Consider the following 15,194-nt stretch of genomic DNA (forward strand, 5'->3'; position numbering starts at 1 on the left):
ATCTGCCTAGCCAGCTTCTCTCAGCTGGCCTCCTGCCTCCAAGTTGTTTGGCCTGGAAGAAGGCCCAAAGTATGGTGCCCCCCCCCCCATCCCACTCCCCATACAGCCTCAGGGTTATGTCCACAGTGCCCTGCAGGGCCCGGTTCTCCCCACCCCTCCAGAGTGCACCCATGTTACCCATCCCACAAATACAGACCACGCTGTTAAAAATAGAGCCTCTTTACTGGTACCTGTAAGCTCAGATACAAGGTGTCCCCACAAGCACACAGGATGCCAAGGCCTCCTGGGCAAGGGGACAAGGGCAGAGGTGACAGGGCAGGCCCAGAGCCTGGACTTCTTGGCACAGACACAGAAAAAAAAAAATGAATAAATTATAGTTCTAACACTCAGGGACAACATAGAAATGATGATGCAAAACTCAGCATTGGCAAAGGAAGGGCATTAAAACCCTAAGGAGCCAGCCCTCACCCTTGGCCAACTGGCCTCAGCGCATGAGCAGCTGGACCAGGCTGGAGCATGGTGCCCAGAAAGCCCTGAGATAGGAGGGGCATACTTTGTGCCCTGAGGCAAACCCCTTGCCCTCTCTGGGCCTTCTGCTTTCCCCTCTTACACAGAATCTGGAATAAAGGCTGTAGCCTTTGGTGGGGAGGGGAATGGGACAAAGGGCAGGAAGCAGAGGGGGCTGGGTAGGGCAGGAGGGGGTTTTGGTCATGGTTGGTCAGCCCAGCCCCTCCCCCTGCCCAAACTCTGTCCCTGGCCAGGCAGCTGACACGGTACATCCTAGGGCTCGAATCCATACCTGGTCTACACCAAAGAGCTGCAAGGCAAAAGGGACTCACAAAGGTCTGTGCCCTGCCCCAACCCCAGGCTGCCCACCAGCTAGAGAGCAGAGGCCAAAGCCGCCTCAGTCTCCAAATAAATTACAGAAATAAATTACAGTCTTCACAGTCCAGAGGACTTAGCCTTAGTCGAGGGCTCAGAGCAGTGGAAGTAGCCAAAAGAAGTGGCCAATTCCAGCCCTTTCTTGCTGTCTTTGGGCTAAGAAACATGATGCAAAGCCCAAAAAGGGGTCTGTAAAGCTCCAAGGGAACCAGTTTCTTCTCTCCCTGGCGCACACTGTGGAGGTCGGAAGAACACTGTGTGGGTGCAGGGAACAGGGTGGCTGGAAAAGGAAGCCCCCCAGCCCCAGCCCTCTCACCAGCAGAGTGAGTTAAAAAAATAAATAAATAAATTCAGAGTGTTGCCCATGACATAGTGCATGAGCTAGCCAAGGGAGACCGTTTACATATAGACCCCAGGGAGCCCCCAAATTACAAACAAAGCAGCAACAGGGCTCCTGGGACCAGGAAAAGGCATCCTAGGCCTTACACGGGCACAGGTTCCATCAGAGAGGCCGGGGTGGTATCCTCAAATAGCTGGCTGTCGATAAAGGGAGCTAGGGCCTCAGCAGCTGGCTCAAAGCCCACGAGGGACTCCAGGAAGCAAGGGCTGCTGTCCCCAGACGGAGAGAAGCTGGGCAAGGGGAAGTGGGGTGTCTCAAGGTTGTCCAGGTTGTCAGATGCCTTCCAGGAGGTGTAGAGGGGCCCCAGGCTATAGTCCGGCAGGGCCTGGAGCAGCTCAAAGGAGTCGCAGGAAGACAAGCTTGGGTCCACTGAGCTGCTCTGGCCAGCATCCACACTGGGCGGCACAAGGGTGCCAGGGAGACTACTTTCTCTTGACCCTTCCAGGCCATCGTTCAGGAAGCAGCTGGCATCCAGGTTGGCATTTTCATCCAGGATGCCTGACGTGAGGCTAGAGCCAGAATAGCTGTGGGTCCAGCTGGTCAGGCCACCCAGGTCACCAGTACCAAAGATGTCAGCTGGGTGGAAGCAGCTGAGGTTGTCCAGACTCCCCACACCCCCTTCCTCTTCCTCCTCCTCTCCTCCGAGGTCAGAGTCACTGAAACTCAGGATCCGCGCCAGGCTGTCATCATCCACCCCAGGCTGGAAGCCAGGGCCAGGCAGGGCTGGGTGGGCAGGATCACCGGGGACTTCGCTAGTGCCCGATGCCGAGGAGGATGCCATGGAGGAATCAGTCATGTCACTGCTGCAGCTGTTGTCTCCCAGTTCGCTGGCTATGGGGGGCTTGGCCAGTGGGAAAGTGGGGGCCAGGGCCCGTTCACCGGGGCTGGGTGGGCTGCCTTGGGCAGGGACCTCCAGCTCCACAAGGCTCTCCGCCCCCTGCTCCAGCTGCAGGCGGGTAAGTGTGTGGATGAAATGGGTCTGAACACGAGCCTGATTAAATTCCACACGGCCCTTGGGGTTCTCACAGCCGTCCCTGCAGCAACCACAGGGGAATGCCGTGTGATCCATCTGCAGAGAAAGTGGAGGCATGAGTGAGGATTCTGTGGAGCCCAGAGAAGCCCCCAAGCTCAGGCTTCCTACCCAGCCCTACCCCGGCCCAGCCCAGCTCTGTACCTGGCACTTGATGCCTGCCAGGCTGCAGCTGCAGGTCTCGGGATCACAGACCTTGTCGCAGCGACAGCCACAATCTTCACGGGACCGGCGCAGCGCCTGCAGCTCCCGCTTCTCCTCACGATCCACCCTTCGCACTCCTGCAGCTCGCAGCAGAGCCCGCCGTTGCCGGGCTGGGTAGGGCTGGAGGAAGGTTCCTTCCCCCAATTGGCCGGCAGCCATGGCCACAGCCAAGTCCTCCTCCACAGAGGCGTCATCGATGGCATCCACTGTGAGCGGCTGGCCTGCCTCTGCTTCGGGCACCCCGGCTACTGAGAGCTGTGTCCACAGGAAACAGGAGGAATGTGAGAGGCACAGATTTGGGCATGTGGACTTAGCACCCATAGCAATCAGTCAGTCGTTTAACAAACATTCCCCCAAGTGCTTACTCTGTGCTGGGCACTGTGGATACAGTAGTGAACAGGACAGCCAAGAGACCACCTGTTCATGTCATTCCCCAGTTCATAAACAAACCCTCACCCTTAGACACAGATACAGACCCCCAGTGTCACATCTGCTTGGACACCATGCCTCCAGCCCCTGCAGTAAACAAACTGAGCCCTAACATATCCTCTGTCTGCGGATAATCCAAGCAGCAAATCCTGAGCAAGCTGATCACCAACCCCCAACCCTTCTGCCAGCTCTCCCTGCTGCCCCCTCCCAAGGCTAGGACACCAAGAGCTGTCCGGGGGCATGGGCCATGGAGAGGGGTCTCCCTACCTTCCATCTCAATGCCTCCAGCTTCTCCTCCTTTAAGCGCAGGCGGAGCTTTTCTCGCCGTGCCCGGGCCTGCTCCTTTGTGAACTCGGCCAAGGAGAAGCGGCGGCAGGCACTGTGGTGTGGGGCCATGCCCAGAGTGCAGCCACCACGGCTGGGCACACTGGTGAAGCCCTGGCACCGAGGGAAATAGAAGACGGTGACGCCATCGAAGGCAATGCGGCCTGGGCGCTTCCGGGGAGCTCGCTTCAGGATGGGCAGGGCTGAACGGACAGGCAGGAGAGGGGCAAAGGATTAGTCCCGGGAGGCACAGCAGAACTTCCCGGAAGATCACCCTGAACCTCTCCTCACCCCTCACCCAACCCTCACAAGGAGGGAAAAAAAGGATCCACATTTAGGAACCAGCCTGGCTAGGACTGGAGCAGGCAAAATTGAACACCACACCCAGGTCAACACTGGCTTTTTGTTACCTACCAGTCCAAATCAGAGTATTTGTAAGCTTGAGCATCTTTCCCACTTTTACTAGTCTGTTTATTAAAACAGTTTTCTATAGTTTTTTGGTAACTGATTTGTAGGGGCTCTTTATATGTGAGACTAGAGACATTAACCATCGGTCTCATGTATTTGCAAATAGTTTAGCCTTTTATTTTTATTCACAGCATTTTATAAAATAATGTTTAAGGTTTATGTAATCAAAAACATGTAAATCTCTTCCTTTATAGCTTCTACATTTTGCAACAGGCTTAGAAAGGTCTTGCCTTTATAAGATATTGATTATATATTGATTAATAAGCTATGCATTGATATATTTGATATTGGTATATTATTGATTTTTTACTACGTTGAACCATAAGAAATTGCCATAAAAAACAGTGGAAGAGCAGCAATTCAACTTAATATATTAACTTTGTACCCAGTTTCCTGGGTGGATTCCCTCATAAAAGCTTTTGTTTATATGAATTCACCAGGTAGGTAACCAGCTGCAAACAATGGCAGTTTTGCCAGCCCCAACCCTGTTCTCTCTGTTGAGCTGGCTAGGTTTCCCCAGCAATGTTAACGAACAGTGGTGACAGACAGCCTCCTCTTCTTTCTCCCGACTTAGTGAAAATGTTTCCAATATTCCCTCATTAATCATAGTGCTAGCTTTTGGGTTGAAATATATATATTTTTTATCATGTTAAGGTAGAATTCACCTATTTCTGTCTTACCCAGGGTTATATCTAGAAGGGATATTACATCTTATCAAATAATCTTTCAGCATCTACAGTAGGGCACTTCTTTTTTCCTCTTCTGAACAGTTATTTGGTAAACTACGACTGGATTTCCTAATATTAAGCCATCCTTGTATTTGCAGTATAAACCCACAATAGTTTAGTCAAATAATGTACTGTTAGATTCTTTGTGCTAAGGCTACATTTACGATTTTTACATCTGTATTCTTAAGTGAGAACAGCTACAGTTTTTATGCTTGTTTTAGGACATGCATTCTCAGTGGGGGTGAAGATTAGTTCTGGGGGGAGGGAGCAAAAAAAAAAAATGAAAACTTTTTTATGGATGATATATATACAGTACATAAACAGACAGCCATTATCTGTGGTATTTAAAGTTTTATGAAGGAGATCAGGAAAAAAACTGTTTACAAAGGCTCAGGGAGGGAGAGAGCTGTGATGATGAAACAAAAACAAAAAAGGTTGAGAAACACTGCTCTAGGGGTATGATTATCAGTTTGGAGTCAGAATTACCCAAGCTTGAAAAATAATTGGGGAAAAACCTCTGTTTTCCTTCTGTTCAGGCAAAGCCAAATGGCACTTCGACAGCACAGGGACCGGCTTGACGGGCCCCAGGCAGGGCAATGTGGGGCGTGGAACTCCCGCAGCTCGCGCTGTAGGAGCGCAGGGTGCACGCTGGAGAAATGAAACTGGAACAGAAGGGAGTGGCCGCAACAGGCAGGGCCTGAGGACTAGTCTAAGAGTTTCATCCTGTCTGTTCTCACTTCTAAGCAGCGGTGTCCCAAGGTCAAAGGGGAATCAAGCTGGGCCCCTGCTGCCTCTGGACAGTGGGCATTCTCGGGTGACAGCTGTGCAGTGGGAGGTGGAGAAGAGGGGAGGCGAGCTGGGCAGCTGAGGCCCTGGGAACATGACCCCCGGAGGCAGAAATGGCTTTGTCAGGGCCCTCCCGATTTCATCTTTCAGGAGGGGTGTGTTGGGCTCTGCAGGGGAGAGAGGACTCACGGGTGAAATCTCGGGGACCAAAGAAGTCACGGCCAGGCAGGGGCTTCTGATCCCAGGGGTGCTCCTCGTCCGAGTCCCAGGCAGGGGAGGCTGAGGAGCTCGGGGAGCAGGAGCGAGAGTGGCAGCCAGAGGAGGAAGAGAACGAGGAGTCATCGTCATCCAGCTGGTCAAATTTCCTCTTCAGCAGCCCGGTCATGGTGGCGTGGAGGGCCCTCTCAGGTGTGGGGACAGACAGCCTGGAAGAGAAACGAGAGGGCTCTAGGTGGCAGGCCAGCAGCAGCAGGCCCTGACTGAGGGCAGAAGGTGGGTGCATTCATCCCCGTTCCCTTCCAAGGTGTCACAGACCCGCCCCTGGGCCCTCCAACACCCGCCTGCCGTGCTCTCCGTGGAGGGGGCATGGCCTCCAGGAGGCTTCTTTGCGCAAGACACAGCACCTCCCTCCCTCCAAACCAGTGTGCAAACCCACGTTCTGGTATTTTCAGACCACTGCTACCTCTGCCCCAAAGCCTCCCCAGGAAACCGCCAGGCCCCTTCCCCACTGCCTCCAACAACCCACCTACAGGCACACACACAGGTGGCCAGCCAGGGCAGGAGGCAGGCAGACAGGCAGATGGACTGACAGATCTCGGCCCGGCCTCGCTCGCTCATTCCCCAACAGGAATCCTGGGGGCTGACTCACTGGCTGGGTGATTCACACCCGCTCGCATCTGTGTGCCTTTGTGTGTGTGAGGCCGTCCGCGCCTATGGTCTCTGCCCTCTTACAGCGCCTCTGCACCCCCCTCCCCCCCAGCACACCCACAGACACGCCGCCTTGCGCACACAGGCAGCCGCGGGCTCTCGCTCCCCAGTCCCCAGTCCGCGGACCAGGACACTCTGGGAAACGGACTGGCCATGACGACCGCAGGGCTAGAGCCCAATTCCCAGAGTCAGGACTTTCCTGAGCTCCTCCCCTGCCCTCTGGGATGGAGCTTCTCAGACTTTCCCTCAGAAATCCCCACCCCAGCAGGAGAGAAGTCCCCTGCCTCTAGGCCTGATTATGTGAACCTGAGGTGCTCAGGCTTTAGGGCTCTTCAGAGTCTCCTGTTTGATCTACAAATTCACATACACTGTTGCCTTTTATTCCAATATCTAATTAACTGTTTGAATTAACTTGCTTATGAAATTATTTTTTCCTGGTAAAAATGCTTCCAGTGAAACTGACCATCCAAGATGAACTTCCACGTCTCTCCTGTCTATAGCTTTGTGGTTTGGGGCTCCCAAAAACCCAGCGCAGCATCACCCCTTTGAGGGTCTCAGACCTCAGTGGAAATACAACCAGTTTAGGGAGATTCCCACGGCCTGGCTGGCCTCATTCAAGTGGAGGGGACAGAATAAGAATTGAGCCATCCCCAAAGGATGCAATACTAAGGGCTACCTTGTCTCTGCTTGTCCTGCCACACACAGGCTGGCGGAGCGTCTGGGTGGTCACCAGGAGGAAGGGGAAACAAAGCAAACAGAAGCCTTGGTGCTGGGGAGCCCCTCCCCCCTCCTGCCATCACAGGAAATGACAAAGAACAGGAAAAACCAACCAGAAGGGTGTCCCGGTCTTTCTCCTACTCAGGTGTCCTTTCTAAACACTCCTTTCCCAAGTCCCCCATGAAGCTCCCAGCCTGTATCCTCCAGGGTGTGCTGAAAACCGACTAGCTGGGGAATATTCGTCCAGGGACAGCCTCCCGTCCCTTGCCAGTCCCCCACCCCGCACCCTAGGGAGCAGGACACACAGGTGCTTCCGGGGGCTTCTAGTTTCTTCTAGTTTCTAGGTCTTGGCACGCCTCCCTCCCCTCAGGGTCAAACCACAAACAAAAACAACCGGCTCCCACCTGACCTGCAGGCTCTTCCAGGAGATGCGGGAACTCATGACCCAGAGGGGGGAGTGCACACACCCAGACCACAGAGACTCAGGCCCACGTAAACACACATGGACAAACACCGTCCCCGTGTCCTGCCTCTGGCCTCAGTCCTACTGAGAGACCCTATCCTCTCCCAAGCTCCAGATGCTTCCACAGGTGCTGAATGCTCCCTCACCACACACCCTGGCCTGAGTCTCCCCATGCCACATGCCCACTCAGTATCTCCCCCGGCTGTCCCCTGGAAGCACGAATTCCACAGGCCCCAAATCGAACCCATCGCCGCCAGTCCCCACCCCCCATGCCATCTGTTCCTCTTCCTGTGTTCCCTATCTTAGTAACAGCACTGCCACCCACCCAGTTACTCAAGCCAGAAACCTGCAGTCGTCCTCAACTCCTTCCCCCCTCTCCCTCCATCCACATCCCATCACCCAGTCTCTGAAGTACACATTAACTCATTTAAGCCACACAAGGCCAGGCAGGTACTTCAGTAAATATCCTGAAGGCCACTCGCAGCAGGGTTCAGAACCTTGTCTCCAGAACCAGACTGCCTGGGTTTGAACCCTGGCTCCTCTACTGATCAGCTGGGTGACCCAGGGCCAGTTACTTAACCTCTCTGTGTCTCTGGTTCTTTACGTTAAAACCTCACAGGGTCAGGAGGTTTACATGGGTCAATACATGTCGGGCTCTTAAAACAGAGGTAAGTGCTCAGTGAATAAGTGTTATTCTACACTGTGGAAAAAACACTGTCCCCACCGCTACCACCCATGAGCTCCTATATACACACAGCATGGATGAATCTCAGATAACATATTGAGTGAAAGAAGCCAGATGCAAGAATACATATGAATGAAGTTCAAGAAAAGGCACAGAATAGTAGTTACCCAGGGGCAGAAAGGGACATACACTGGGGAGAGTCACAAGGGAATCTTCTAGGGGGCTGGAAATATTCTATATGGACCTGGCTGGTGGTTACATGGGTGCATAAAACCAAAAAGTTCATCTGGATGTACACTTAAGATTAGTATACCTTATGCATTTTATGTATGTCACCTTCAATTTGAAATGTTTATTACCCTTTTCACATCCCTTTCCCCACCGCGACAACCCATGCCCTCTGCCTCTGCTCCTGCCCCCTCTTTCCAGTCATACTTCACCTTGCAGTCGGAGTGGTCTTATTAAACCACAGCCCGCCATTCCCATAGCTCCCCACTGCCCTCAGGATCAAGTTCAGAATTCCGCAAAAGGCTGAAGCAGTCCTGGCCCCTGCCTCCTCCTTGGTTGCATCATGCAAGACCCTCCCCAGCCCCCTTTCACTATACTCCAGCTGTACTTTCAGTTCCCCTAATAATAGTCATGTCACCTGCTCACCTCCTGGCCTTTGCACAAGCTGTAACAACGCAGCCTCACCCCCCACCAAAAATACCTCCACTCACCCTTCAGAAGTCACCTCCAAGAGGACCTCCTCTGTGACTAAATGTTTGTCTGGGCTTCCAGTGGATCCCAGAGATTCCCCCAACACAGCTCTTAGCACATTCTACTGCAACTGCCTCATTACTGTCGTCACACCAGGCTGCCAGCATCTCAGCTTGGCCATCATTGTGCCCAGTGCCTAGAACAGAGACTGGCATAGAGAAGGTACTCAATGAACCTCAGAGGAAGGCACGCAGGCCCCACATATCATTTATCAGCAGAGACAATCTGGGGTCTCGGGGGGGTGACGAGTAGGTATGACCTGCTCCTGCCATATCAATTCAAGGAGGGGGCCACATGCTCATCCCCAAGCCTGTGCCAAAGGGTTTAGCAAGAATGGTGTTCAGAAGGGGGTGGCTCTGAGGGCAGCAGAGGCAAGCTCAGGCTGCAGGGAGATGCCAGTGTGGGCATCTTAGGAGGCCTCTTGTTCCAAGAATAAACAAATGGAGAGAGATGTTAAGGAAGCAGGGGTCAAGCGAGATGTCATGGCTCTGCTTCACAGAACTCCAGAGAATGGGAGCTTAAGGTGACAAGGTTGTAACCTCCAAGGCTACAGACAGGGAAGCTATGGCTGTGCTGCAGGTTCTAGTGATGAACCGCTTGCAGCATCTGCAGACCTCAAATGAAATGAGAGTTACCTAATTATCTCCTCTCTCTTGATACTCCTTGGAGAGGAGGAGTCCAGGAAGAGCCCTTGGATTTGGTTTTTCTGCCCCATCTAGGAATCCAGAGGCACAGAGAGGCAGGGGATGAGGCAAAAGGACTGAGCCAGAGACAAGGAGAGGCCAAGTCAGAAAAAGGAATAAAAGATAGTGAAAAGAGTCCAAGAAAAGTGTCAGACAGTGAGTCAGAGGGTGGGGGAGGGGCCCTCAGTAACTACCCAGGAATCAAGATCCTGGCCATGGCACCGTTCCCAGGGTGAGCACAGCCCCCTCCTGGGGTCCTGGAGGAAGGAAAAGCAATTCCCAGGAGCTGGCTCAGACACAAATACCACACACACACACCCACACATATACACACACACACACCGAGGAGCCCCGGAGACAGCCCCTGAATCAAAGAGAACCAGGCATCTTCCAGAACCAACTGGGCCCTGAGAATCAGGACCCCCTCCTGCCACCAAGCACAGGCACTGACAGTCCTGCACAAGGGGGACAACTCCACCCCTCCAATGCCTTGACTGTCTACACAATCAGGCCACACTATGTGAATCTAGGGAAGGCCATCTCACCCTGGGCACCCAGGGCTTGGGTCCCCATGGCTGGCTGTTTGGCAGGCAGGCCATCTCCAGGTCTCTGAAAAGCCATGCCAACCCGTCCCAACCCCGCATCAATCAACGGTCTAGGCAATAGCCCAGGTCCCAGCCAGAGCTGGAGATGGGGAGGGGGTGCCTTCAGCTGCCTCCACCCCCCTCCAGGAATCTAGAGAATGTATCTCTTAATCTCCTAGCCCCAGGCCTCCACCCAGGGCAGCCCTTCACACACCTGGAGTCACGTGACCCGAGGCCCTCGGGAGCGACTTCCAGGGAGGCGGGGAGGGCACCTCTGAGCACCTCTGGCCCCCATTGGGATTGGCTGAAAAAACAGCCCAGGCCCAGAGAGGGCAGCCAGAAAGCCCTGGCACACCCCTCCCCCACCCATGCCTCTGTAAATGATCCCAGGGAGGGGACAGTTCCTCAGCCTTGGCCTCCAGGGCCTTGGCACTGGGTAGGTGCCAAATGTTTGCTGGCCACAGGAGGCACCCGGTCCTGCAGGAGGGAAACTGTACCTGATAATGACTGCTTCCAACACGTAAGGGAGGTCTGCTTTGCTCTCTCTCATTCATTCATCAACAAATATCTGTTGAGCTCTTATCATGTGCCAAGCACTGGGCCAGGCACTTGGGCAGACAAGCAGCAAGGCACACACAACTGCTGCCGGCTTGAAGCTTTGAGTTTAGTGGGGAGGGGTACACTCAGAGTTACAAATGGTGTTAAGGGCTGGGATGGGGGAGGGGCACAGCTGGGGCTCCCTCTCTGTGGGAGGGATGTAGGAAGAGTTCCAGACCGGAGACCCAGCTTGTGTGAGGGACTGGAGAAGGGAGAGCCAGAGCCATGAGAGAAGGGGGTGGGGCCTGAGAGGGGGCTGGGGAAGCCAGAGCAGACAGGACAGGCTTCAGCCTGAGGGCACGAGAAGCCACCGAGAGGGTTAAGTAGGGAGTGGCAATACCAGATTTGCATTTGCAAAAGATGGCTCAGCTCTGGGACTGGGAGGGGGTGTGACCGGTTAGACCATACAGCAGGTCCAGGTGAAAGATGACAGGACCAGGGCAAAGGAGAATGGGGAGTGGACTGGAGATCACTGCCAAGTGGAGAGCGTGGAGGGCAGGCATGGCCAGCACTTTGGGGGTGAAGGATTTGGGGGTTGAGGGGAAGGGGATGAGTTTGGTTCCAGAGGGCTGTGAGACATCTGAGGGGAGGTGTGGGCTGGGCAGCGGGAGCTGGGGAGGGACCTCTTGTGTCAGGAGTGTGGGCTACGGCTGTGTGATTGTGCCACGGAGCGGGAGTGACTAAGTGTGTGACTGTTGCTGCGGTGTGGGCATCTCAACAGCGGCGTGTGCCGGTGAAAGAGCCCCGGGGAAGAGAAACTGAGGACCCGGAGGAAGTACGTGCTGGGTAGGGGAGTAGAAATGCGTGGGAAAGAGACTACGTGTGCCCGCGGGTGGCCAGTGTTGCTGGGCCCGTGACTCACAGCGGTGGCCTCTGCGTGTGACGGTGACTGACAAACAGGTGAGCGTACGACACAATCCCTCCTCCCTCCCGGGGTCCGTGACTCACGGAGCCTCACTCCTAGCTCATCTCTCTACTCCTTCCCTGAACCCCCCCTCGCCCGGGGCGACTGGGCACGCGCCGCAGCCCCGGCACCCGCCCCCTGGGGGAGCCCGAGGAGGAAGGCGACAAATGTCACCTGCTTCGGCCACGCGAGGAACTTCTGAAAAGTTCTCAGGCAACTGGGTCAAAAGGAAACTCACCCGCGGACACGCGCACCCCGTCACCCCGCCACCCGCGCGCATCCCTGTCTCGGTGGCCACCCGCACCAAACTCGGGGACGCCGCGACTTCCTGGGGTACCCACGGAGGCGCGGGGGAAGGGAGCGGAAAATCTGCGACTCCCGCCTCCGCGGCTACGAGTCCCGTACTCCGGCGGTTACGCGCAGTCCGGGGCCCAGCGGCGTTGCCCGTGGGGGTGGGGCGGGACCCAGCAGCCCCCATCCCGGCGCCCACTCAGGGTGACGGGGAGCAAATGGCAGGGGGCTGGAGGAACAGTGCCACCCGCGCGGGACGCCCCCTCCCCAAAGTTCCGCCCAGGCGGGCTCGGGCCCCTCAGCACTCACCTGCGATCCGGGCGCTCGCCAAGGACACCGACGCGACCGGCGTCCCAGTCGGGAATGCCCTCCGCGGCGCGACCCTAGGTGCGCTCCGCCGGGCAACCGTCGGTCCGGCCGCCCCTCGTTCTGCGCGTCCGGCAGCGACGGCGGCGGCGGGAGACTGGCTGCGCCGGGCCCCGCCCGCCGCTCCGCCTTCCTCGTCAGTGGAAAACTCCGGGGCTCACTGCGCTGACGCACGCCGGGCCTCCCGCCAGGCCGCCCGGCAGCCCCGCCCCGGAGGCGCTGCCTCCTCCCCCGCCCGGAGCCTGGCGCAGCAGCCGCGGGGCCTCCCTGTGGACTCTGACCCGGCGATGGCGCCTCTCAGGTTCTCCGCCCCTAGACCCCTCCCCGCCCACACCTCCCTCGGTTTTCGTAAAGTCGCGTACGATCCTAGCCCGCCGAGCCGGGTGGTACAGATCCCCATTGCCCCCGTTTACAGATGTGTAGACTGAGGCGCACAGCAGCGCTGAGCGTCGCTAAGGCCACGCGGTGAGACTGAGGCAGAGCCGAAGACGTCTACACGCCCCCCAACCCCTACCCTACCCGAGGCAGTTTACTGTAATCCCATCTAAAAGGTCCCTCCTGCGTTCAGTTTACCGGTTGCTCCTACCCCAGATCCGCCTGAAAATTAAACTATGACTAGTGATGAACCTAGGGTGAGGCTAGGGGTAGAGGGGGTTTGGAAGGGCCTGACCTTCACCTCTGCCCTTGGGCCAGAGACCCTTCCCCGGCAGAAGCCCTTCCCCCACAGAAGCCCCAAACCTGGGGCTCTCGGACCCCTTATCCCACCCATCCCGCCTCTAAACTTTTTTTAAATGGTTGGTTCCTTCTGGGTCAAAAGGAAACTCACCCGCGGACACCCGCACCCCGTCACCCCGCCACCCGCGCGCATCCCTGTCTCGGCGGCCACTCACTCCAAACTCGGGGAGGCCGTGACTTCCTGGCCATTTAAGACGGTCCTCCTTTGCTCCTGCAAGGCCTTTCCTGACCCGGCTCCTGTGCCCTCAGCCCTTCTTCCCAGCCGCAGGTTTGACCCTGCCCTTCATGAAGTCCTTGAGCTTTTTTACCCGCACACCTTTGCATCTGTTCTCTCTTGGAATGCCTTTCTGTCCCCTTGTACTTACCAGTTGTGTTTAAGAGCTCCGCTTGCGCTGCCTCCTCCAGGGAGCCTTGGTGGACGCCTGACCCTCCCCCCTCCCAGTCCTCGCTCCCACTGCATTCTGGGTTCTTCTCTGACTGTCCTAGATGAATCTTGCCAGTGACTAGCCCAGCCCTCCAGATTCCATTCTACCCTCCAGAAGGTGCGGGGTGAGGGTTACCTCCTGTCTCGCCTGGATGGCCTCTGGGCCGCAGGTGTGGTAGACGGGGCAAGGCCGTCTGCAGCCCTTACCTTTCTATGAAAGAATAGCAGGAAGGCAGGTTGGGGAAAGATGCAGCTCTCCTATCTTTTCCCGGATGCCTTGAGTCTGTGTACCTGGGGGCGTGGAGGGGGAGGTGACTGGACAGCTTCCAGTGGCTTCCCGTTGCCCTCGGGGGATGAAGTCTCAACTCCCTGAGGCCTGCTTTCTCTGCAGCCTCATCTCTCTCTTTTCATACCTACATGCATACCCTACTCACTTTGCAGCCCCTCCATTTTAATGTCTTTAATGTGTGTCTTTTTGTTTGTACATGTGCTTCTTGTAACATTGATACTACTGTGTGTAGCTCTAATTTAAATGGGATGTATTCTGTTCTATATCATCATATGTTTCTTGCAGCCTCACCTCTACAACCCAGACACACACACACACACACACACACACACACCCCTTGATGACTGCACTCCAGCCCTGTTTGCCAGCAGTCATTTATTTCTTGGGATATGTTCTGCTCCTCCTGGTTCAAATTTCCAAGGATGCTGACTCCCAGTCTGCACCTGCCTTGTGCCAAATTAGTTGTGCATTTTACTTGTGTGTTTCGTTTTGTGTTGTCTGTCTCTCCCATCAGACTGTGAGCAGTGGCTGACTTGATTGGTGCTCTATCCCCAGGGGTCAGTAAGAATTTGCTGAATAAATTAAGTGTATTTAGTAAATGTGTACAAGGAGCTGGGGTTCAGGGAGAGGGCAGGGCTGAAGGTCAAGATGGGGGGAGGTCATCAGTACTTGGCCGCGGGTACCTTGAAGCCATGGGTGTGGCTGAGACTGCTCAGGAGGGAGTTTAAAGGCTACAGAGAGCTCCTTGTCTAAGTTGCTAGAGGTGACTCAGCCCTCAGGGCAGTTACGGTCATACACCTCCCCCTTCCCTCCCCACCACCCACCCACCCACCACCACCACCACCAGACATTTAGCCTTGTTCTTCTGGCTGTCAGCTGCAAACCTTGCCTGCCCCAAGGAATCCTTCCTACCACTCCTCCTTCCTGCCTCCAGTCCCAGGCCAGGTCTCTACGACACCTAGAGTGGAGTTCTGGTTTGATTTCTGTCCCTGACACTCTCGCTTCAATTTTTGAATCTGTAAAATGGGGGCATTGGACCAGAGAACCTCGCCAGCTTCAACATTCCTTGACTGTTTCCAGAAGAGGCTGCCTGCTAGTCAAGGACCTGGGCAGAGTTGGGCATTAGCATTAAGGAGGGTCTCTCAGGCAGCCTAGGTCTGCACCCTGCTTGGCTGTGAATGGGGGAAACCAGGGCAGGGAGTTGGTGAGAGCAGGGAGCCCAGTGGTGGTAGGGTTTGAGGGGCAAGTAGAGGAGAGAATAAGGGGTAAGATGGGAGAAAAAAAGCATCAATTAAGTGATCTGTTTTCTCCAGAAAAGCATCTCCCTGTCCTGGGATGGGCTCATCAGATGTTCCCCAGATGTTGTGGTGATGGGAAACATCTCCCTGTGGGATACCAACTAATTTCTTCCTGTTCATGGGGAAATGAATGGTCTGTTCCAAGGCAAGGAGGGTGGGGTCTGGAGCAGCGTCCATCTGTGACTATGGCACATACATAGGCAGAAACACACCCACGCGTC

The 15,194-nt window shown here is 55.4% G+C and overlaps 1 protein-coding gene across 2 annotated transcripts; it reads right to left on the bottom strand.

Annotated features, from left to right (window-relative positions):
- Nucleotides 1–203: 203 nt before the first annotated feature.
- CSRNP1 (cysteine and serine rich nuclear protein 1) lies at nucleotides 204–12,385 on the bottom strand. Of its 2 annotated transcripts, XM_037847515.1 has the most exons (5): nucleotides 12,171–12,385; nucleotides 5,441–5,676; nucleotides 3,213–3,472; nucleotides 2,457–2,771; nucleotides 204–2,351 (listed from the first exon to the last, which is right to left on the bottom strand). In XM_037847515.1, exons 2-5 carry the CDS (start codon nucleotides 5,634–5,636, stop codon nucleotides 1,365–1,367), a joined length of 1,758 nt encoding a protein of 585 aa, XP_037703443.1. In that variant the 5' UTR covers nucleotides 5,637–5,676; nucleotides 12,171–12,385; the 3' UTR covers nucleotides 204–1,364. The 2 variants fall into 2 exon arrangements, with proteins under 2 accessions (XP_037703443.1, XP_037703439.1); XM_037847511.1 differs by lacking the exon at nucleotides 12,171–12,385 and having other exon boundaries at nucleotides 5,441–7,603.
- Between the last annotated feature and the right edge of the window lie 2,809 nt (nucleotides 12,386–15,194).

Source organism: Choloepus didactylus, chromosome 1 (assembly GCF_015220235.1).
Source record: "Choloepus didactylus isolate mChoDid1 chromosome 1, mChoDid1.pri, whole genome shotgun sequence".
Taxonomy (NCBI): Eukaryota; Metazoa; Chordata; class Mammalia; order Pilosa; family Megalonychidae; genus Choloepus; species Choloepus didactylus.